Source organism: Thunnus maccoyii, chromosome 10, assembly GCF_910596095.1.
Source record: "Thunnus maccoyii chromosome 10, fThuMac1.1, whole genome shotgun sequence".
In the NCBI taxonomy this organism is placed as follows: Eukaryota; Metazoa; Chordata; class Actinopteri; order Scombriformes; family Scombridae; genus Thunnus; species Thunnus maccoyii.
The window spans coordinates 30,295,432-30,320,567 of record NC_056542.1 but is presented as its reverse complement, the minus strand read 5'-3'; the positions used below and the strand labels follow the sequence as shown (position 1 = coordinate 30,320,567).

General features: G+C 38.6%; 1 protein-coding gene and 1 long non-coding RNA gene across 3 annotated transcripts in view; both read right to left on the bottom strand.

Annotated features, from left to right (window-relative positions):
• gask1a (golgi associated kinase 1A) overlaps positions 1-15,472 on the bottom strand; it is a 63,723-nt gene extending 48,251 nt beyond the window's left edge. Inside the window, exons 1-2 of one of the 2 annotated variants that reach the window (XM_042425212.1) lie at positions 15,121-15,472; positions 5,287-5,403 (exon numbers count right to left, since the gene is read on the bottom strand). In XM_042425212.1, the coding sequence (XP_042281146.1) occupies positions 5,287-5,403; positions 15,121-15,123 (120 nt within the window). In that variant the 5' untranslated portion in view covers positions 15,124-15,472. The remainder of the gene's footprint in view (positions 1-5,286; positions 5,404-15,120) is intronic. The other variant, XM_042425213.1, reaches the window with a different exon arrangement.
• On the bottom strand, positions 6,808-9,427 carry LOC121906372. Its single transcript, XR_006098612.1, has 3 exons — positions 9,204-9,427; positions 8,003-8,543; positions 6,808-7,623 (listed from the first exon to the last, which is right to left on the bottom strand). It is a non-coding gene; the product is annotated as an uncharacterized LOC121906372 (long non-coding RNA).
• Positions 15,473-25,136: the final 9,664 nt, after the last annotated feature.

The window sequence follows — 25,136 nt, the reverse complement described above, 5'->3', positions numbered from 1 at the left end:
GTGTGGTGTGAGCTGTCATCCATCGTCTTGTAACTGTATATATGTGTGTGTGTGTGTGTGTGTGTGTTTGTTGAGTGTGTGGAGCCCTGTCTGCCATCATATGTCAGTTGAGTATCTGGAGTGTGACAGCAGGCAATCTGGCAATCTTCTGCTGACAGGCCATCAGCTTGCCAACTGGTGTGTGTCTGTATCAGGGAGTTATGTGTGTGCATTGCGGGCTGTGTGTGTACATCCTGCATGTTTTTGCATCTGTAATTTGCATATTTGTCTAAACAAATATACATATGAGATAAATAGGAACAATAGGTCATTCAATTATTGTTCATGAGCGTTCAGCCTGAGAAGTCAGACACGCATCATTATACAGCTCACAGTCTGTAACAACCTCGACTTATATCAAGTAAGCAACAAGGTTTTTCCTGCACCGCACAAAATATATCAATATACTTAGTTACTTAATGCTGAGATTTCTATTTGTAAAAACCCATCTTTCAGTCTGGATTCATGCCCTGTTCATTGACATGAGATCACAGTTCCAGTCCTCCTTCTTAATGGCCACCATTGGACATTGATAAAGGCGATACATAACTTAATGTGCCTTTAGAAATCTACGACAAGGACTGAAACCAAGATCACTTGAGTAAGTGGCTGCAAGACATTTATGTAGCACTTTACAATTTGCCTCTCATTCATTGATGGCAATATGTTAATTGCTCATCACAATGTTCTATGTTGACTGAAAATTACGTTGATGAGACAGATGTGTTAGCCACTATTGACTGGTTATTGACTGGCAAATGAACCCGATATACAGTGTACAGTATGTATAATGAAGTGAAAACAAAATGGCATTTCAGCCTGATAATCTGGATATCAAGCAATTACATTTAATATTTTGAAAGGGTGGACTGAATTCTTGTACAATATTACTACTCGGTATCTCACATTTATGAGAAAACTGTCCAAGGCGTAATTATGAGATCTTTATCTTATAATTATGAGATCTGGATCTGGAACTATTTACAAAGCCTTTCAAAGAAGCATTAATTTGCTGTTACGTTTGCTGTCATCAGTTGGCAGCAATTAAACTTGGACCCGAGCTATTTCAACAGCAACGCACTCCAATTAATGGTGTATAGCTAGTCACAAGCATTGATGCTGATGTAGCCTCTGATCTTATTCACTTTACGAAAAGAGTCAAGGAGACTGCAGCCAATAGACTATTGAACTTTTGCAGAGTTCTTCCCATCTCAAACTTCACAAACATTTTACTGATACTGGACACTTACAAATGCTCTTTTGAACCAAATTACATGCTTTATTACACTAATTTACATAGAAACATAGCTGTTAGCCAAAACTCTTCTTAACTGACTCGACGACCATAACAACCTACAATGTCAGTTCCTTTGCCTTTCATACAAGAACAAGTCACAACACAAAATTTGACTCAAGCTCGGTTATACATCTAAATATCTGACTCACATCATAACACCCTGACTCACTGCAGCTTTACTAATGATAGACACTTTACATGGAACACATGTAGTGAAAATTACACATTGAATAATATAGTATTGTGCTTGTGTCATAAAGTTCAGTTCTCATGTACTGCAGACATTTGTCCAGTAGTGTAAACACACACCCACACACACACACGCACCCTGGAGGATTAACGTGGTAATTAAATTAAGGTTTGTCCTTCTCGTTTATTTCTACACTTCTTAGTTACATCAAATCATGTCTATATCTAAAAAATAGAATCTATCTGAATCATTTTCCACTGCCCTTCACTGCTTCCCATTTTCTAAAAGCTACTTCTTAATAAAATATGAACCACAGATAGTCAAAAAAATCTCTCCTTTTGCTCAGGGTGCCAAACCTACTTCACCTTGAAATGAATTTGTTAAAAGCTTTGTTGTGAATGAACAGACTTTGGCAAAGGAATAAAGGATGCAGTGCTTAATGTTCCTCATCTCTGTGTGTAGAACGGAGCACAGACATCAGATCACAGCTCTGAAAGTAATTACTCTGTGGCACAAGAATCCTCACTCCATATGGCTGCAACGGGAGTGCACACGTGATCGAATCTGTTCCCCATTGCACATTCCATTCTCCAAAGAGGAAGGTGCTGCACGAGAAGGAACATTTGCAGAGAGAAGTGGGAGCCAAAAGATAACCAAGGCTGCGTTTCAAAATCATTTGCTGACACACAAGAAACAGGCTAAAATTGGGGCTGTGGCCGATTCACACGCCCTTACTGTTTTGCCAAAATTAAACGGATAACTAGAAATACTGCCTCGCGGCTGTATGTATCCATCCACCAGTCAAGTTGCAGTTTACATCCATGTCTGTCCAAACTCATAATATTTATAGTGAAGACTTTGAAGGAATTTACTAAAAGCTATTAAGTGTATTTACCTTGTATGTGTTCACATGCTTGGCCAAAAAAGCTGATACTGACTGAACACAATGTTGTAGCCCTGACAGTAGACAAAGCTTCAGATATGGATGTTGCTGCAAAGAAGCTACAAATTCTAAAATGTGGATGCTTCACAAACATCTTCAATCACCACAGTTTCAAGTTGGACACCCAAGATTAGTGTCATCAATTCAGTATCCAACCAAATCTGAGATATGGTCCCAATCTCCCCTTCTGTTCCTGAGTTATAGTGTTAAAATGGTCAGAAAGGTGTTTTTGCAGAACATTAAGATGTCACAGTGAAGCTGACCTTTGACCTTTTGGATATAAAATGTCATCACTTTATCATTTTATCCCATTAGACATTTGTGTGAAACTTTGTCATAATTAACGTATGAATTCTTGAGTTATGGCCAAAAACATGTGTTGTGAGGTCAAAGTGGCCTTGACCTTTGACCACCAAATTCTAATCAGTTCATCCTTGAGTCCAAGTGGACGTTTGTGCCAAACTTGAAGAAATTCCCTCAAGGCATTCCTGAGATATTGCATTCAGATGCACACACAACAACACTAACAGCAACACCTCCATGTGATTTCGTAAGGAAATGCACCGTTGTTCTTAAGTTTTAACCTACTCCTCTTTTCTTGTAGTTTGAGGCAAACCAAATCAACTCTAGCGGGGGCATTACTCTGTCAGAGCGACTCCCAACACGGCTCAGTGTGTGTGCTGTATTCTATGTTTTCTGTCGTTTTATTGTATGTTTTATGTTTTTGTCAAGATGTTATCGTCAACACTCTTCCACCTAGTGTGCCTCGGGGTCATGATTGCCACTAAGTCACATAAACAGACTCTACTCAGGACTGACACAACCATTTACCGCCAACTCAGGTAAGCTCTCCTACTCACTGGACTACCTGTTGGAGCTGAGCCACTTTTACCTGGAGCCATCGCAGGTATCCCTCATCACTCATCAGATACTTCTGGATTTACTTCGAAGACACCAGAGAAGGTAAATTGAAAGGAAAAGGGGGTCTAGAGGAAGGATATGGAACAGACTGAGAAGAAGCAGCCAACTACCTTTATCTGCCATCACCCTGTCAAATGTCCGATCACTATGGAACAAGACTTCCACACTCATGAGGTCTGACTCAGACTACCGGCAAGCCAGTCTTTCCTGTTTCACAGACACATGGCTCTCTGAGGATGTAGCAGACTTTCATCTGGATGGTTTTAACATCATACGCTTTGACAGAGATGCAAGGAAAACATGGAAATCAATTGGGGGTGGGGTCTGTATGGCTATCAACAAGAAGTGGGCAACAAACTTCACGGTGAGAGAGACTGTGTGCTGCAAGCACTACTGTATTTACCCGGACCTGATTTCATACTAGCTGCTCAGCACATATCGGACACTTATACAGTACATACATACATACATAAATCAAATACACACACACACACACAAACACACACACACACACAGTGGATACATACATGTTTTCCTTTATTCATTCATTTGGCTTGCCATGTAACTTTCTTGAATGGAAAGTAAAAGTGTTGGCTTCTCAATTAGGTAAGAATGTTTAGATTGGCAAAAATATTTTGCTCAGTTTGTCACTCATGACAATTTACATATTGTCCTTTTAACATGTTTCATTTTTGTTTATATTTTGCAGATTGATTTGTCAGTAATTACACTGATGTCTGCAGAAGATCTATCAAAATACATCCCACTCTACGGAGACTGACTGGCAGCTGTAGCCGTCTGCTGTCAACAACAGTCAGATTCAGTAGCATCTAGACGAGGTCAACTACTAGAAGAATAAAGGGAAAGTGCTGTGCTCCAGATAGCAAGGCAGTTAAAAGACTGAAGACTTTGGATCAATTAAAAGGAAGTAAAAATGCAAAGAAATTGGGTGGATGGATTTCAGCTAAGAAGACAATAGTTGCAATAGTCTGTGTGGACAGGCAGACAAAATCAGAGACATCCAAGAAATGGCCGAGTCCTTTTTTTCTCCTAATGGTGTCGTCAAGTCTCTGAAACTGACAGACCATGTTCACAGAATCTGTGACTTTGCACAAAACAAGATTGGCCCAGATTTTACAGTTTAGGATCTGTATGGGGAAAAAAGTAAAGTAAAAATACTCGGATTGTACCTCTGCACCAAGAGAAATGTTCAAGACACAAATAACTTTAATGATTCTCCTCAAGTGACAACCTCAGAGGTCATAGGAAACATTTCATAGGATGTCAAACAAGGTCAGGCATCACAACCAGAAGTCATTATTGACTGATCTTTGATTGAGTGATCTTTAAAACCAGACCCAGATGTGATAAACCTCCTAAATCCACATTCATAACTACTGATAAACTACTGCATCAAGAACTATCAAATGTGAAGGTGGTCAATGACAACAAAGATAAAGAAGAAGAGGAATATATATGTGGGAGAAATAAAACAAGACCAAGGAATCTTAGAGATGACAGCAGAGATTATTAGCATTGAGCAAGAAGACCAAGGTACAGGTGTAACAGATGCTTTGCCTGAAGCCCATGATGCAGAAATGCACCGTAACAACTACACTGATGGTGAAGTTACTGAGGGTGCGTCATTTAGTGATTCTGTTGAATTAGATGATACTTTGCCTTGGGAAGGATTAAAGCCAAAGGTCACTATTGTGGTGTGTAGGGGTAACTGCCTTGCTGACCTTCTAGCAGCCTTTATTGACATACATATGATGAACAAAGATGTGTACATCAAAAGAAGGTGAAGGCTCAGGTGTACCGTGTGACTGCCTGTCAGAACTCTGGGGAGAATTCTACAGCAAATGCACATAGGGTACCAACATAAAGACACCATACCTTAGGCATGAATACCAAGCTGAGGAATGGCAAGCAAATGCTAGGATCCTTGTGACAGGTCGGACAATTGTCAGATACTTTCCACTGCTTCTCCCACTTCCGTTCTTGGAAGAAACCCTGTATGGAACAAATTACAACAGTGTGACAGAGAGCTTCTTGCAGTATGTCTCAAAAGAAGAGAGGAACATTCTTAAGCTTGCATTGAAGTCATTTGAGTCTGTTGAGAAAGATGACCTACTGAATGTGTTAGAGGCACATGACTGCCACCAACTTGCCACTGAAGACAACATTGCTGGACTAGTGTCACAGTTAGGTCAGAAGAGCCTAATCCAGACACCAAAAATTTGTCATTGAATACTGGAAGCCCATCTTGAAAACCTTGACAGATACTTTGTATCCACAAAAACTTGTTGGGATAATGGAAGAATGAGTCCCAACTCCAAAGCGTGTTAGAGAACTTCTGAAATTCCTAGAAGAGAAGACAACCCCTAAAAGCACTGTGGCAAGACATTTGAGGAGGTACGTTAGTGAACCAAGCTGAAGGCTTTCCTCTGGTTCTGCACAGGGGCAGATATCCTGTTTGAACTCCACATCACAGTTCAATTCATAGCAACTTTCACATTCCAGTGTCGACCTCAGGCGCATACATGTGGGTGCTATCTGATGTTACCTGTCAACTATCAGAACTACCCAGAACTCTGTAATGACTTTGATCTTTTTCTAAGAAACTCAGTCTGGTTAAAGGACATCATCTAAATCCTTCAAGCAACCTAAGGCGGACTCAAGATTATATGCACACAATTGCTACTTTAATTTTGATGGTCAACCAGTATCAGAAATTTAAAGTTGAGTGAATTATGATCTGCCAGTTTATAGGGACCCACACAACAGACTAGTGCCTTTATTCTTTCCAGTGTTCCATATTTCCATTATTATTAGGGTTTATAAAATGTTTATTGGTGATGAAATTTTTAAAAGTTTATCTGCATTACAGTTTAAATTACCAAATTCACTTTAGGTATATCAGACTCTAAGATGGAAATTTGATATGTAATAACTTTACTTTCAGCTCTGATCCACTTGATGTGCATATCAGTATGAAAATTATTTTGTTAAGGTTTATCTGCATCACTGTTTAAAGCACCAATAACAGACTCTTACTGAAATGTTGGTAAGTAGGCATTTAGTTTCATTAAGTTTGGATCTGCTTAATGATGTGCCTACTATAATGAAAAGTTGGGAACATCTTATTCAACAAGAAATGCATTTGAATATTTTGTAATTTCGCTTTGTACAGAATGCTATTCTGCCCTCATGTTCACTAGTTGTTTGAATAAACAGTACAGTATTGTGTATTGAGTATTGTGTCGTGTCTATTTATCGCATTCATTGCAGACTGACAATGTAGTTGCTGGCATATTTTAAACAGAGTTTTGGTCAAATTGTTACATGCAGCCTAAATCCTAGCAAACATAAATGCAAATAAAACCAAAACTTTAACAAAAGAATTACTCCATTTTATTGTAGACTCATTCAATGCTTTACATCCATGAAGCCACTGACAACACATGGGGAATGCTGTACCACTAAGGTACCTAGATTTAACAGCAGTGATATATGCTTATTAATGAATTGGAATGTACTAAAAATGGACATCAAGACATCGAATAAATACCTAATTTTGTATAGAAATGATTCACCACAAGAACATTGAGGTCCAATGTCCATGTCTTTTTAGTAGAAAGAAGCTTTGGCTGTAATGAATTTAAACACAAATATGCTGCCAGATAGACATACGTTAACTCAATGTATGATAAGATATTGACACTGTATCATTGATTAACGAGATGCACATTGCTTCTATATGAGAAAAGTGCCAACAGCAACAGTAAGCAAGCAAAGTATAATTAATAAACTCAAGTGTAATAGGTTAAGAAGGCCTATTTGTGGAACAAGTTAAATGAACTTCAATGACTCACACAACTGGACAAAGGTAATGATGTATGCGGATTTCTCAGGCAGGTCAGTTAAAGATAAGGGAGCTAAGGGCCTCCTGAATCGTCAATTAAAACTCTTGAGCTTGTGGTATGTTTGTGGGGAAAGTAAGACCTGACTCTTACATGATCATATTACAAAGGTCAAAAACGTCTTCGTTGCAAGGGATGGTTGAAAGAACTTGCATGCACAGAGGTTGTTGTGTGGAAAGACAAAATCCTCAGAACTCCACAGGTGTGGCACAATATACATCACATGAGGGATGCCACTAGGTACATTGTAATTCTTTGTTGGCTGGAGGCGGTGGGTGTTCCACACTGTCTTGATCTTATCCAGGTCTTCCTAAAATGAAGAAACGGAGAAAGGTTAAGAAACTAATCATATAGATATTAATGAGTTTCAGTTTTAATGAGATTATGTTTTTATTGACTAGTGACTGCAAATGTTTCTACCACAATGTGGCCTTACTCAGTGCATACAATGTGTGTCAAACTAAAGCCCATTATAGAGGCTAAAATATCATGTAATAAGGTGAAATGTTAGAATGTCCCTTCCCTCAAGATGAAGATGTAAAGATAATTAAGATACTGCCATAATATGTTTTTAAAAATGGTCACTTAAAAAACAAAACTTCCCAGAAGCATTTTATGAAAAAATGCTATAAAGTGGGGATAGTTCATATACGGTAGTAACTGAAGCCACAGGGTCTCTTCAACCTCACCTGAATAATGTTCCGAAAATTCAGCTGCACAAGAGATTTGTCCAGGTAGTCACCAACAAACAGGCCTAGTGTATCCAGTGCAGGATCTCCCACCAAGTCTCGATTCTTTGATTTGAAGTAGTGCTTCTAGCGATGTAGCTCTGATCAACAGACCTGTTGTCAATGTCATGGCGGTGGAGGAAGGTTCGGATGTCTCGGATAACCACATTTTCAGTTCCCAGATTTGCTCGGCTGATCCAAGCACAACCACCAGTCTGCCCCACAGCCTCCACAAAGTAGCCTCCTATGACATGTGGGTCACTGCTTGTGTATGCCACTTTCAACCAGATGATTTTGTGGGAAAAGCCATTTATGCAACCATTTATGCAAATTCCATACGCCAAATATAGTTTGGTCCTTGTTTAGTCCTTGAGCAAAATACAGTCTGCCATTTAGTCTCCAGGCTCAGCGCATAGCTGAGAAGTTTGGATCCGTAGACACAAGGATTAAACAAACATCCTCCTTTTTTGTATTGATCCCATTCTTCAGTCATTAATTATGTCTAAATAAGACAAATAAACCTTTTAGTCCAACTGAAATCATATTTAATCATCCCTCTTTGCTGTCAAAAATAACGTCAACATGTTTTGTAAATGTATTATTAAGTTTTGAATTATTAAGAAAAATTGAGTTTATTTCTCAGCCAGCTGGATGGGCGTGTTGGTGTCTGTGTTTGATTGACAGTAGCTGGTAGGCTGCCAGAGTGCCAGTGTTACACTGTAGAAGCAAGAGACAAAGTAAACAAACTGCTGTTGCTACAAGTCATGGGCAGACAGCGTGTCACTACCAGGTATATTGAAGAACAACAACCAAACCAGCATCTAACGGGTCTGAAGTGACATTTTCAGGTATGTTTACATGCTGTTTAATGTCTAATGTTATTGCTTTATGCAAGATTTGATTTGTTGTATTGAAATAAGGCCTCCAGCTACATAGGTGGATAACTAATAGTATTCCACTGGATTAATGCAAAACCAGGGGAGCCATAGTGAAATCAAATAATTGAATATTGAAATTTCTGTTACTTGATGAAGAGCAACAGCCTATAAAGGGATGTACTATTTGATATAGAAGAAAAATGAGGTTGTCATGTCTTTCCAGAGTTTTAAAATGTATTCAGCATGTGTTTTAGAGCATGAATCCATTTTTATTTAGAGATTACCATTGTTTACCAGGGGACCATTGCTTGTCTGGTTCTTTTTTTCTCCTTTTTTTTCTTTCGTCCAAGACTTCTTCCCTCCTTGTCCTCTGCATCACTTCCTTTTTTTTCCTCCATCTCATCTCTTCACAATTTCCTCTCTTCCTTGGCTTTGCTTCTTGTTACTTTACTCTGTCCTCCTTTTTTGACTTTGTAGGGATTTCACTGCCACACAGCCAGCTGCAAATACAACCTTTACAGATGTCATTTTTACGACATACAGACCAAACTAGTTGTTTCATTTTACAAACAAGCTGCACATACACACGCAAACACATTTGCACGCATGCACACACACACACACACACACACAGACACACAGCAAGTGCTCTATCTCTTTGTGTCTGAGAGGAAGAAGAATAGATAGAAAAAGAGAGAAAGACAGTGACATTCTTGCTCAGCAGTGTGTTTTTTACAAGGCTCTCTCTCCTTGTCTAAATGCTCTGAGGGGACAGGGAGACACAGCTGGTGCAAACTCATCAGGCATCATGAGGTAAATGGCTTTTAGCACTGAGCTGTTATAACATGTCCACTATAAAGACCTCTGCTGACTATAAACACCGCTGGGTTACCATACTTATTCCATCCTTTATGTGTCATTTTGTTTATTCTCTGTTAACACCCCCTCTCTACCTTCTTCTTACCTCTTTCTCTTTCACCACCCACTACTTCATTTACTCAAACAGCAATACTGCACATTATGAAAGTTCAATGATACAAAAGCCACCTCCACACTGAGAAGAGCAGCAGATGGACAGTATCCCTCTCTGAGTTGTACGCGCAGCAGATTGAGTGGGAGGCAAAGCGCCTCTGAAGTAACTTTCACTGCACTGAAATCCACCCTATTGTTCTCTGTCCAGTTGGTCTTCATTACTATACAAAGCCAATACCACAAAGCCTCAGACAGCAGAAACTCATTCACACAAACATGAGTGGTAGCAAGACACAGCAGCCTCAGCCTGTGTTTGCGTCTTCCCATTGGCTGCTGCTTTTGTAAATGTGTTTTCTAGGCATCTTCTATTCGCTCTGTTACTTGTTTATTTGCTTCTGTATATTGTAAACATGTCAAATAAACCTTAAGGCCAGCAGGATATGGGCTTCCACAGGGCCTATATTCACTTAATGAAACGCCCTAGTGAGTCAACCAAGTTAATCATTGGGAGTAGGCAGTATTTTTCCTGGCTTGATAACAATAATTCTCATTTTAAATTGGCTAAATGAACAATAGACATTCAGCTTCTAATAACATTCTAACTCCTTTTTTAGAATAGCATTATAAAACCCTGACTAACCTGTCTCATAGAGTGCATACTGCTTTTTCTGGTTATTTGTTGGTATAGCAATCATGACACTGAAGAGCAGAATGCTCTGACACACTATAAATGTGGCCAGTAAGATACATAGTAGGTATTTCAGGAGCCTCTGACACCATTTATATCTCATATAACATACAATCAATATGTGGGTGTGTTGTTTGGGTAATGACATCTGATATGCATTTACATCTAGTGGTAATAAGCATTCCCGTTATCTCAATTCTACCTGCATTGTGATCTGGTATGTAAATTTGGAAGGCAGAGCTGGCAGACTCCTTATCAAACATGGTTCATCTCAGCTCAAAGGAAAATCTCAGGTCAGAAAAGTGAATTTTTGGTAGCCACACAAAAGGAAAACTAGGGTTTATGACAACTTGGAGTTTATTTTTATAGTTCATGCATTCCATTCTATTGGTTGTGATAACACTGTGCTCACCAAGGCCAATGGGGCAACACACACAAACAGTCAGACGATCCAATGGGTTGTAAACTAGCCAATATTTTCGCCAGAGTGGAGTAGTGAAATGGTGGAGAACCTTGCTCACACTACTGGCAACTCTGCAACCTCCATCGATAACATGACCCTCATTTTGCACTCTGCAGCAGTACAGCGTCTCCTGAGGTGATGTTTTTGTAGTGGATGGACTCCACTTATTCCTCCTATATTGAAGAAGCTACGACCTTGTAGCTTTTTGCTGGGCAGCTTGATATAATAGCAAGAGGTGGAGGTAGGTGACCTTACAACACTGTACAGATTACCTTTAAAACTTGTTGAGATATGGTCAGTAATAACAATCTCAACATGTGGTCTGGCCAGTACAAAATCATTCTGATAGCAATGCATTCTACACATATTTACACCTTGCACTATCATGTGTTTTTCCTTATTCAGATAAGACATCCAGACGCTGATCACATGTTAATAGCAGGTGGAAATGAGGTCTTAGGTGATAGCTGCAGCAAGGTATTTGACAAGGCAAATGTTACTGTACAGACAAGACTCACAGCAGACAAATTGACATTTCATTGCAGGAAAAGCAAAGGTGTAATTATAACATTAATTATAATGACAGCAATCCATTTAGGTCAGACAGCTTTAGGGCCCTTGTACTGTGTATGCTTGTTCACTGTCATGACTTATTGGGAAAATTACTGGAATTGAGCCATTGTTGGAGCCATTAGTTACACCTGCGCTTTTCCTGCTATGACAAGTCAAGTTGTCTGTTGTGAAAAAGGCCTTTTAGACATTCTCCTGAAGTTGGAGTCTGAGTTTGAGCTTAAATGCACCAATTTCAGGTTTTTGTGCCATCTTTTCTAGTGTAGCTGTATAGTGGCAAAAAGCAATGCTGTGCCTTTCACTTGTAACTGATTTTCCCACAGCAGATGAAGTCTTGTCATCAACTGTTTCAATCTACCTCCTCCGCTTATCTCATCAGACTGCAAAACAGCAACTGACAACAATACGGCTACCAATTAAGATACTGAAGATACTTGCCATCCAAGTCATTAACAACTGAGTATGAGGGGCATGGTTTTGAGGTGCATCTGCTTTGGTTTCCCCTCCAGTCATTTGGCAAGACGGCGCACATTTATAGGTGACGGAAGCTGAGATTTCATGGGTCATTCATAATGCAACAGAGCAACAAATGCACAACTCAACTGCCTCAGGCAAAATCATTAATTATAGCCAGAAACCTGGGTTCATAATAAGGCTGACATTTCCTGTAATTTAAAAGTGCTTGGTTTATTCAACTGGAACTAATGCAGGTATGTTTACTTTTGCACATATAATATCCATAATTAATGACAGAATAGCTGCTCTAAACGTGTGTGTGTGTGTGTGTGTGTGTGTGTGTGCACAGCTCCAAACATGGGCGTAGATTTGGCTATTAGTGACATGTCCCTACAAATATTTTTACCAATCTCAAACAATCTAGCCGCTTTAACTCACATAATGTTAACAGTAAGATCTCTGCAGATTTGCCAGGTTTGTGTGTTTTCTGCAGAAAAGACTGCTATTATAATAGAGTGAAAGAGCAGCCTCTCAGGTGAGCTCTGATGTCAGAGTGAAAGATCTAGCCATAAGTGTAGGAGTTGAATGAAAAATAATACAAACAGAAGTTTTTGGGGGAGTTTAAAGAGAGGTTTGAGCATCACTGTGGCTCTGTTATGAAACTACTGAGTTGTGTCGCCTGAATCCACAAACTGAAAGAAGGATAGAATCTCAGGTGAGGTTTGAAAACCTTACAGCAGTGAGTTACAGAGCAGCATATTACATACAGGTTTCTATACATTTACTTTATTGTAACATTGATTGTGACAGTCTATGATTTTTAAATATTAATTTTGGTGTCAGATTTATAGTTAAGTAGTCTATTAATAAAATAAAATGTAAAAATCAGAGGAAAAACATGATACAACTCCAGTTTCAAGCAAGTCCACAATTGCATAGTCAGTTAAGTATACATTTTGCAGAGCCAGAATCTTTATGTGTGTATGTGTGTGCGCACATGTGCCTATGAAAGTGAAAAGCGTGATAGAGAGCAAGTACAAGTCCAAAAATATCCCTACTGAAGTTAAAACCAAACTTACACCCTAATTCCATATCACACTCCTCTCATTTTCAACATTCAAGGGAGTGTGTGTGGACTCGCTCACCTGATATAGACTCAATCACTCCAATCAGTTCCAGCATGTCTACTCTCTATTTTTCTTTTGCGCTCTCTCTCTCTCTCTCTCTCTCTCTCTCTCACACACACACACACATACACGCGTACACACAGATACACACACACATTGACGTGGAGCAAAGGAACAGGAAAGCACAGCTGAGAACACAATGAGCTGCAGCAGCGCAGCAGTTCCTGGTGTTTAACATACAAAGACTGACTATACTGTGGCTCTGGAGGGTTTTGTGTGCCCAGCACTGAATTCCAATGTGGGCCCCGGCCTGTCACTGAAGAAAAGAAAAGCGGTAGTTAGAGCTGAGATCTGAAGAGGACTGGACTATTATTTTTCTTCCACATGTTAGAAACTGAATGGAAAAAGCACCAGTAAAGTAAGCACCAGCACAGCACTTTAACTCCCAAACATCTCCTTTTGGGTTCATCTGTCACCTTCACTGAATGCACAGCAACAACCTAAATCAACTTAGTCACATGATTTATATTTACACTACACCCATTCAGGAAGGACAAAAGTACACTGTGAAAGAGAAGAGAAGAGAAAAGAAGAGAAGAAAAGAATGGGCAAAGAGTTTCCCTCTTGGTTTCCATGTGGCAGTTCAAACCAGAAGCCTGTCGGCTCTGCATATGGAACCAATTTGAAACGTGAAACTATAGGGACTGCTTGAAAGACGGATGATTACCAGTCACAAGATAGGAAAACACTGCTTTCACTCGCCAACCAAGCGACATTAAAAGTTCAACCCTTTACAAACAAACTGGCAGAATGCAAATATCAGGCAACAAAGTGATTTTTGATACATATTGTATCATTATAATAGTGAGATAGATTAGAATAGATTCACAGGGTATGTGCATTTCCTTTCATTCCACAGTTGTTGTTGTTCCATCTAATTCTATTTTACATTTTAGATGTCTAAACTCCAGGAATAGACTGATTGATAGACAGAGTATAGCTGCAACTAACGATTATTTTCATTATCTCAATTATTAGTCGTTTGGTCTGTAAAATGTCAGAAAATAGTGAAAGATTTCAAACACTATTTCCCAGAGCTCACGGTCTTCAGACTGCTTATTTTGTCTGACCAACGGACCAAAACACATTCAATTTAAGTCATAGAATGAAAAAACAGCAAAAATCATCACGTTAGGAGCTGCAACCAGGATATGTTTGGCATTTTTTCTTGAAAATTAAACAATTAAGCTGTTGATTGACTGACTCGTCATCTGATCCTTTCAGCCCTTATACAAAGTTTATTGTCCTAATGTGGTATGTCCTTTTTCTAAATCACCACTCCACTATATAAACAGCTTCATCCATTCCCGTTTAAGTAGCCAGGATACAGTGTTAACTGATCCTGTCAACAGTTTGAATGTGCTGTATGTTTGGATTTGATGGGGTCCACAAGAAGGCGCTTAGGGGCTTCCTGCAAAATCAATAAAACTTTGGTTTTAGTTGAGATTAAAACAATAGTATACATCAGGATTGATTAATAGTTGCATTGTCTGTGTCCAACCAAGCTCCAAGATTAGCAGTTATAAGATTGCACCCTGTGATGATAAAAAATAACCATGAATATTCTCTGGTGGAGTCAAATGAGCTAACCTGGTTATGTTGTCCCTTGATATGAAATCTTGATATGTGGCCAAAAATATGAAAAACAAACTTTGTATTTATATAACAAAGTATAGTTAGATGTTAGAAATAGATGCATTTATAAATACTCAGCACACAACAGCACATAACCTTCAACTTTTACGCAGTCACACAACAAGCATCCACAGGTCCAGGATCTGCCTGCTCAGCACTAACTTTTCAGAGTTTCAGACTTTTCAGTGTGTACGGCTGAGGGAGAAGCTGCAGCAGGAAAAGAGTCTTACCATGGTTCATATCCCTGGTCGAGTGCATTCCACTTCAGCCTCTTTAAATAAGTCATTTATCGCGCACACATAGATCCTCACACAGCACCGGACAGCCGGTGGTCCTGAAGTTGCAGGAGCGCGCGTCAGCCAACAACTTTAGTTTGGAAAAAAAAAAACTTTCCATAGTCAACTAAATACAATTTGCTGTTTTTAAAAAGTAAGCTAACGGATACAGGTAACATCACCATAAGGTGATTTTCTTCACCGCCTCCCCGGGGAACGCGCTGCTCCACGCGAGCGTCTGAAAGCTGGATGAAGTCAAAGCCCTGTGATTAGAGGAGGAACGCGGTCTGCTTGGAGTGAAATTTGAGACGAGTCTTCCCCCTCTATATAATAACGTCTCTCCAAGCTGCCAGAGAACTCAAGACAGATCTTGACACAAGGAATTAGCAGACCTATACTGCCTCCAAAACGAAAAAAAAACTGATTTAAATAATCTATGGAAATTTTTTGGAGGGTAAATTACATGCAGATACTAACCTAAGCATCTTTTCCCGGCAGCAGAGGGAATTATAACTTTGTAATGGTGAGTAAACATGATGCAATGCAGGAGAAGTTGCCAGAAGTTTGTTTAGTCACCACATTCGTGAAAAAAAATCACATCAGATTCATTTATTCCAGTCCTGAGAAAAGAGTTTCTTTTTTAATTCCTTAGAGATAAATAGAGTCGCTGCCAATAACTGACAGATATTTTCTGACCTCCATTAGTGACTGAATGGTTTGCATTATTAGTATGTTGTCACCCATGACATGCAAACTTAATGAGCATGCGTCTATTATGATTTTTGTATAATATGGCAACTTACAAATGACATTTCAAATGTACTAGCATATCTCCATACAAGACATATAGTCATCTTTGACATTTCTCATACCGCCAGTTAAAGAACATGAATGTCTCTAAGTGTGTGAGTGTGAACAGGGTTTCCCTGAAAAACCAAACCAAGCCCTGCTGTCAATGATACTTCCCTGATTAAATAAAGGTTGACTAATTTTAATAATCTTGCTTTTGTCTATTTGTCCTCATTACTATCTATAGCTGAAGCCTCTCAGATATCCCTCAAGGATCCTTTGAGTTTCATGTTCAGTTATTTTGTTAACTGACAGGAGAAAATAAAGGTTAAAGTCATCAGCAGCAGGATAATTAAGGTATCTTAAAGGAATGACCTCTGCTGCAATTCTAGCCTACATACTGTGCTAATTCTTGTAGTAGGGTTAGGGTGCCCTCTTGTGTTCAACAAGGCATGCTGTCTTTTTGTTTTCCATTCCTCTGTTCCCGCCAAAGTGTGATTCACATGCCTGGAAGGTATGACTGGAGGTCAGGTTGGCAAAAGAGGAAACTACAACTCATGCAATCAGCAGAGATGTAGCGTGATGCCAAGAACTGTTCATCTTTCTCCTGTAATTTCCTGTTTGGACAGACAGTCCACTGAGCTGTGTTGTACTTCACTGCCTCTCTCTCAAGCTGTATACTGCTGTAGTCAAAGATGTCAGTATGCAAATAGACCTTTTTCGCAGCAACAATAGGAAAAGCACAAGTATAACTAATGGCATTAACAATGGCACCTTTCTATTGAAGTGTCTCTGTAAGCCATGACACTGTGACAGTAAGCTGGCATGAACAATACCAGAATCCTGAAACTGAAACAGCTAAATTATTACTTTGAATATTTACACCTTTGTCAACATGTTTTCAGTGAAAAGGGCCAACTGATTACTGAGTGTGCTGTTGATGTGAACTGTCAGTGGTGGAAGAAGTAAAAGTACTTTTATTTAAGTAAAAGTACAGAGGTATTGTCAACAAAATGTACTCAAAGTATGAAAAGTAAAAGTAGTCATCATCAAGAATGAATGAGAATTTTATCATATTACTGTATTAGTATAACTGGTGTAAACAGCATTTAAATGTTGTAGCTGGTCAAGGTGGAGCTCAGTTAAACTATTTTAAATACTGTAATATGCAATACATATATAAAAATCTTTTATATTTCATGTTTTTTATACCAATCATACAGTCTGTAAGTTATGTAAAATCTTAATCTGCAGAGGACCTAGTAAACCAACAGTTGTTAAGTACAGTATTTAATTGCATCTTCTTAGTTACTTTCCATCACTGACTACTGTCCCACAATGCAATGGGGCTCCCGCAGCTGCTGGTGAAACTGTGAAAGCGCATTTCTGCCAGGAAAAAGAATGTTTTTTATGAAAGCAAATGTAAGGAATGACAAGAATCTTTTTTTCCTTTTACTTTCTGAGTCATTTCTGAGATTTGCTGCATCAAAATTATGAGACAGTAAATCAAAATTACAATATGATAAATCAAACATCAGAATTTGACAGGATGCTGTGTATGTGTGTTTGTGTGTGTAAAAACCCAAGCAGGTTTGTGCAGCAGACTTAATTAGTCAAAACTATGGGATAATGAGTCGAAGTTTTTGAAAAAAAAAAAGTAAAACCATTTTGCTTTCTCTTTGTGAATTTTAATTGTCAGTGACATTCAAGAGTTGATTGATGTACAAGTACATTGATTTATTGACTAACAATGTAAACAGAGCACAATGAAAAATTGTATCTGCCATTACAACAGTAGATTCTTTTATAGTAGAAACACTGTAGGCCTGTTGTCAGATGTGTTGATTAACAGTTGCCTGTAGGGGGCGATGTTGATGTATGATTGAAATCTGCAACATGAAAACCTCTAAAAGTAACTCTACATGTTTTTGTTTTTTTGTTTTTTTATTTTTTTACTTTTGTCATTGGCCAAAGAAAACAATAGACCTCTTTGAATGTGAGACTAAAAACCTGCCAGTTTGCAGACTGTAGCCAGCTGCATTTCCATGTATCTACATATGCTCCTGTTTTTTGTCCTACATATACATGTGCAATACTAAAACATTAAAAATAACTGTTTTGTGTCATATGACAAGCCATGTAACACATTTCTAGATGTGTAGTGATTGTTCAGAAGTTAAGAAATAATTTAGGAGTTGGAGAAGGAGAATGAATAAACTAAGAATATTCTGTCATGAACGTGATGAAGACAGCAAACTGACAGCTTGATAAGGCGTAGGAGCTGCTGTCTTGTTCTTCAAGGTCCTTTGATGTTATCAGTGCCTTCCTTTTTAAAACAGAAAAAAGTGAAACAGAGAAAAAAGGAGAGGAAAGATGGAGAGTGTGTGTGTGTAAAAAATAATGTGACAACACAAAGCTCAGCGGACCATGCTCATCTGGTCTCTGACCTTTCTGCCTCTCTGCTGCCCTGCCGCCTACTCACTCATTCCTGATGTTCAGGACTACTGTCCCTCTGGACAATCAGCTGCTTCTTCTGACTCTGCCGACCTCTGACCTTCACCCTGCCCTCCCCAGCCACGCGACCCCTACGGCTCACACTCTATGACATTTCAGCTGAATAAAAGAGCCACTTAACAGGATGCTCTGTGCATGTAGAAAACACAAGCAGAGATTTCTGTGCAAGAGAGTGCATGTTTGATAAAGTGAGAGAGTGTGTGTGTGCGTGCATGCACAGTGCATATGTGTGCTCACTTGTACTGCATTATTCCATTCTGTAAGACTGCACAAGCTTTATGGAGGACAGAAGGAGAATATTTCCAAACCACAGAGAGGCAGATAGAGAAGATATTTCCCTGCCACACAGTGAGAGCTTTGTTCCCTGACAGCATTCCTCTGACTTAACACTACTGTACATTATCAGCAGTTTGGAACCATACCAGCAAACTGCACCATCATTCAAACTGTATTCATTTATCTTGTGCTGTAGGGACGTGCACAGTCATTTTAGGGAGCAGTGGCTCAATTTTTAAAATAGGGGCACCCCAACATCAGTGGGTTGTCCCCACAAAAGATATAGAGACAAACATATTTTAACAGAGATAATGTATATAAGAACAGGCATTCCCAGCTTTTCTTTCTCCCTCTGTCTGTAATGTGCACTCAATATGAACATTATGTAATGTACAAAACCACAAACTTGCTTCCAGTTTAACATAAAATAACATAACTAGTCTACATAGGAAAGATTATAAAGCTCCACATTAGAAGGAAACCAGTAAAAATTAGCATAATTTATTACACCTACAGCTAGCACTAGCAAGGATTTTCCAGATAAACAATTCTATGAGGCTACATAAGCCCAATAATGTAACTGCCAGCAGTGCAAATATATGCGAAATAATGCTATTTTAATGTTGTTTATTGCTATGGATGTCTTCATTTTTAAAATTACATTATGAATACCACTGACGCCACAAGACCACAGTTTTGATCAAGGTATGAACTGTAGGATAAAGAAAAGTTTACCTCCCAGCTGGATGATTTACAAATATAGCCAGCTAGCTTTAGCCTACCATAGATGAAGTGCTCAGTCTCACTCTTCCAAGGGGGTCCACCAGTGGACCTCACATGTGGGAACCCCTAATCTGTGAGCCAATGGGAAGAGAGTAAGGTCCCCAGAAGTGAAGCATCTCTTCTGTTAGGGGTCTTTTTTTCACACACACACACACTCACATTTCTCTGCTGAGGACTTCAAGTAGCATTGATGTAATGCTTTTGTCAGGTAAAAAAATAGCTAACTATTCTTTCTTGTTGTGTGTTAGGTGAAATAAATACCTAAAGTTGCAGGATATGTTGGACAAGCCAACATTTATGTTAACCCTATATATTCATGTCAAACAGATTCTAATATAATGTATCCTCTGTAACAAAACTGAAAGTATAAAATTCTCTTGCGTTTTCAATATCAGTGTTTTAGTGAATTATGTGTGCTTAATTTCATACTTTCTGCAAAACGTTTGAGTAAACTGAATAAATTAAAAAACATATTTTACTGTTTTTTAACCCCTTCGCACTCAGAATTAAATGGTAATATGTTACTTAAGTGACAAACCCAAAATCCCTGTATACAAAAAGCTAAGCTTTTAGAGCTCATTAGCTGACTAATATTTGATGTTAACATTAAATTGGAACCTATTTTTTTCCACACCTTGCTAATGTTAAAATGCTAACGTTAGTTACAAATGTCTTTATAAAAGACTAAGGATTAAGTTATAGTTGCCCAGTAAATACAGTAACATATCACTCTTTATGTTGCTTTCTTTGATTTTTATTGCATTTATAGCATGTTTTTTTACATAGAAGTTACAGTACTGTTAACCTCTCATTTTGAGCAAAATGGAGTTAAATAACTGTGGAAAAAAGAGAAAAAAAAGAAAAGAAAAAAGCATATTGCTCTTCTACTCTTATGGCAAATAACACACCCCATGCCTAGGGACCCTTCTCTCTGCCCATTGTCTCACAGACCTGGGGTCCCCATAAAAGGTTCATAGTTTGACCCATCTTGCTTTTTCTGCCAGCCCGTCTGAACTACCATCCATGGTGTGACAAGCAGACGACTGCCAATTGCGTTTGACGTCACTTGAGCGACTTTTTGGTTGCCCAGGGGCATTGAAAAGATTGTGTGGCTTATGAATCTACTCTGGGTACTTCAGCTTGTCTGTCAAACACAGGAAGAGAAAGACTGTTCTGTAAATGTGGCAGTAACTTTTAAAATTAAGCTTTAGTCTCGGCTTTAGGAGAAATTTACCAGCAGAAACACAAAATAGGAAACATCACATAGATGAACTGCACTAGAAATCCAGTAAACATGCAATAGTGGGCAGGTAATCACAAGCTTCTCTACAACATTTTACCAACTACATGTAGCTTGTAGAAAAATATAAGAGCATACATAGTGATAGACAAACTCTACGTAGATGGACAGCTGTGCCGCAACTCTACAACCACACCATGGTTATTCTTGGCAGTATAACATGAAAGACTCTTCAATTAATCCTCCTTCAACAACAAAAAGTCCTACTAAAGAACCCTGTTTGTTTGTTATGGTTGTGTTTTTGTCTCCTTGTCTCATGTCTTTTTGTCTTGATTATCTGTCTTTGTTCTGTTTTCTGTATCTCCGTCTACCCACAGATACCTACCATATGTACATACATATGCATGCAAACACATAACTCATTTACTCACCATGCACACACACTGCATTCCAACCCTACATACCTCAAGGACTAACTAATAACATTCTTTTGTCCTTTTTCTCATTTCTATGCAACCCATAGCTTTTATTTCATGGAATGTCCGTGGCATTCGCTCATAGGCAAAAAGAATAAAAGTCATAAAAAAAGTAATCTACTCAAATTGAAAGCGAACATATGCCTACTACAAGAAACTCACCTAAATAATTCAGAACAAATCCTAACAGGTCCACAATACAATTTAGTCTATTCAGCTACCTATAATAATAAACAAAGAAGTGTCTCCATTCTGATCCATAAAAGAATACACTTTACTTACAATAACTCAATATTACACCCAGAAGGAAGATATGTAATAATCGGTGTCTCAATCAACAACAAACCATTTACTATTGTGAACCTGTATGGCCCCAACAATGATGACACTTCATTTTATTACAAATTTTTCTTGCAAATAACCAACCACACCTCTAACTCAAAAATCATCATCGGAGGTGATTTCAACACTGTACTCAATCCATCAAGAGACAGATCATCGCAGTCAGGCAATTCAAGAATTTCTCAATCCTCAACAGCAATAAAAGTACATGGATGACTCCAATCTTGGCGATAGCTGAAGGCTTAAAAACTTAACTGCAAGGGAGCATTCCTACTTTTCTCCCCAACATCAGTCATTTTCATGAAGTGACTTCTTCCTATCCAGCAATTCTATAATTCCAAATCTCCTAGACACTAGGGGTGTGCCTGTATATAAATACCTTATTTGGCAAAGCACAAACAGTGGGGTTTTTATGAATATTTGTTTCATACAAATATTTTAAAAATAATTTGTTTTCGGGAAGAAAAAAAACATGTCAAATACCAGCACACAGGTCGGTTACATCACTATCTCAGTCTCTCTTCTCTGCTCCGCTGTTATGTCTGTCAGCAGGTCTCAACGAGGGGAATCAGTGTTCCCCAGAGATAAAACTGAGCTACTGACACACACGCAGTGTTCCCAAGGGACTCATCATAACCTGTTGTTCCCCTTCTTCTTTCCACAAAGTTAGGTTGTGAAAAATAGGCAAGAAATATAAAGTGCAAAGCAATAATCGCCTTTGAAGTTCTTCCCTACATGTTACATGCTGTGCTGTCTCTGTGTTATGAGTGTATAAATAGGTAGAGGTCTGTCTGCAATGAGGTAATGAGTAAAGTTTAGCTCAGTAGTCAGCGCAGTCATCTATGATCTGGGAGACTCCAGTTCAGGACCCGGTGTGGGGACCTCCTTCGTAAGGTAGTTTATTCATTAACACTTATTGTAACACTTTTAATTTCCTAAAATTAAAAGCGTAATAAAAACAAGAACAGGATTTTTAAGCCTCTTTCCACTTTTATTCGAATACAAATTTTACAATTAACAATTTTAATTTTGCTGCCTCAACAAATATAGATACAAATACAAATACTGGGCTCTCTGCACATCCATACTAGACACCAAAATCAGCCCAATCATAATTAGCAATCATGCACTCACCCTGAAGACTGAATCATCTGTTACATCCCACCCTATATGGCGCTTTAATACTTCACTACTTAAAGATCCTAAGTTTGACAACCTAATCAGGGAGGAGTGGGCATCCTTTTTGGAAATGAACAACTCTCCAACACTACTGTGGGAAACATGTAAGTGGGTAATTAGAGGGGAAAGGATTTCATACTGCTGTCATAAGAAAAAAAAGAGCAAAAACTACAAACTACAAAGTAAGAATTAAGAGATAATTATGCGAACAACCACACAGAGCACATTAGGAATGAAATGCAAACCCTCAAATTTCGACTAAATAATATACCGACAAAAAACCCTGAATTTCTCCTCCAACAACTGAGATACGAAAACAACAAACAAAATAATAAATCAAGCAAGTAAGGAATTCAGCAGGGAATTATACGCAGTCTCCTCAAGCCATAAATGATACTTCCAAACTTTTTATAGTAATCTAAAATAATCACAACCCAACAACTATTCACTCATTTCTAGATGATCTGCAGACATTTTAGATGCACCATTAACACTTTCTGAACTACACAATGCTCTTATACAAATGCCTAATAATAAAGCACCCAGACCAGATGGATTCCCTGCTGAGTTCCTTAAACACTTCTGGCAGGCACTGAGCCCGCTTTTCTTTAAGATGGTAGAAGCTTAAAGACCCCCCCAACTCTCAAGGACCCAACTCCTCCCTCTAGTTACTGCCCCATATCGTTAATCAACACAGACATTAAAATCATCTCCAAGGCACTGGCGTTCTGGTTAGAAATACTACTTCCATCATTAATCCATAATGACCAAACCCGCTTCATCATGAGATGACATTCCAGTAACAACATCAGAAGACTTGAATTTAATCAGCATTTCACAACTCAACAAAACAAAGACAACTGTTGCTTCACTAGATACAGAGATAGCGTTTGATAAAGTAAACTGGATTTTCCTTTTCACTGTTTTACAAAAGCTCTGTTTTGGAGAGTTGTTCATTCACTGGATAAAAACACTATATAATACACCCACGGCCACTGTCACCACTAGTGGGATCACATCACAAAGGTTCACACTGCACAGGGGCACCAAACATGGATGCCCACTTTCTCCCTTACTGGACGAATAGCAACCATCAAGATGAAAGTTCAACCTCAAATCAATTACCTCTTTTCAATGATTCTGATCAAACCTACAGCCAAATGGTTCCAGTAACTGAATTCCATCATATCACACTTCTACTGGAAAAATAAAAAACCCAAAAAACAGTCTTTCCACTTTACAGAAAAATAAACTCAGGGGGCCTAGACACACCCAATTTTCTTCACTACAGTATCTTGATAAATGGATTCACTCTAACCCGGCTCATATATACTGGATTAATTTAGGACAAGCAGGATGTAACAACATAAAAATCTCTGATTAACCCTTCATTGGCTCAAACATCAAACAACATTATTGCTTCAAAAACATCAACTCAGCCTCATTTCCTCAACTCTGACAGCCTGGTGGAATTCACTCGAAATTTGCAAATCACAGTTGACTTCCTGTATGTACACGCCTCTCTGGCACATCTTGGACTTTCAGCTCAACAAATCTCCCCCTCTCTTCAACACATGGGAACAAAAAGGAATCACATATCTCTACCATCTATTTCAAGACAACTCATTCAACTTCATTCACGACACCACCCCAACCAACAGATCATGAAATATTCTACAGCCGCCAAAATTCTTTCAAGTGTATATAAATTAATCTCCAATATAAATAACAACATCCGCCTGCCATCTACTAAATGGGAAAGAGATTTATCTCTCCCCTCAGACAACAACTTCTGGACACAGATCTGCAGAAATTCATTTGAAATGACAAAGAATACAAATCTACAATTAATCCAATATAAAATCCTCCATAAAACATACATCACCCAAAACAAAATGCATAAAACTGGTCTTTCCAACACAGATAAATGTTCACAATGCACTCTAGGCACCACAGACCACCACCTCCACTCCTTGTGCCTCTGTCCACCCGTATAACACTTTTGATTTAAGGTAACACAGAAGCTCTACTCAATCTTGGGTTGGAGCATTCCCCTCTCTGTCTTATTATGCATACTTGGCAATTTATCCTCAGTTGAACTTCCACCAAAACACACAAAAACCACACTAGTTGCCCTAGCTATTTCCAAAAAACTCATCCTTACAAACTGGAAAACCAAACAAACAGTAAACACCAATCATTGGTTAAATCTTCTCACAGAACATATATCAATGGAAAAATAACTGCCTCTCTAAGAAAGCAAATGTCACACTTTTTGAAAACTTGGACTCTAAGTAAAAGGCAAAATCAAAATTATTATTGAGATTTGTGATAAATGTAGTCCAAGGACCTGATCCAAGCTAAGCCCCTCT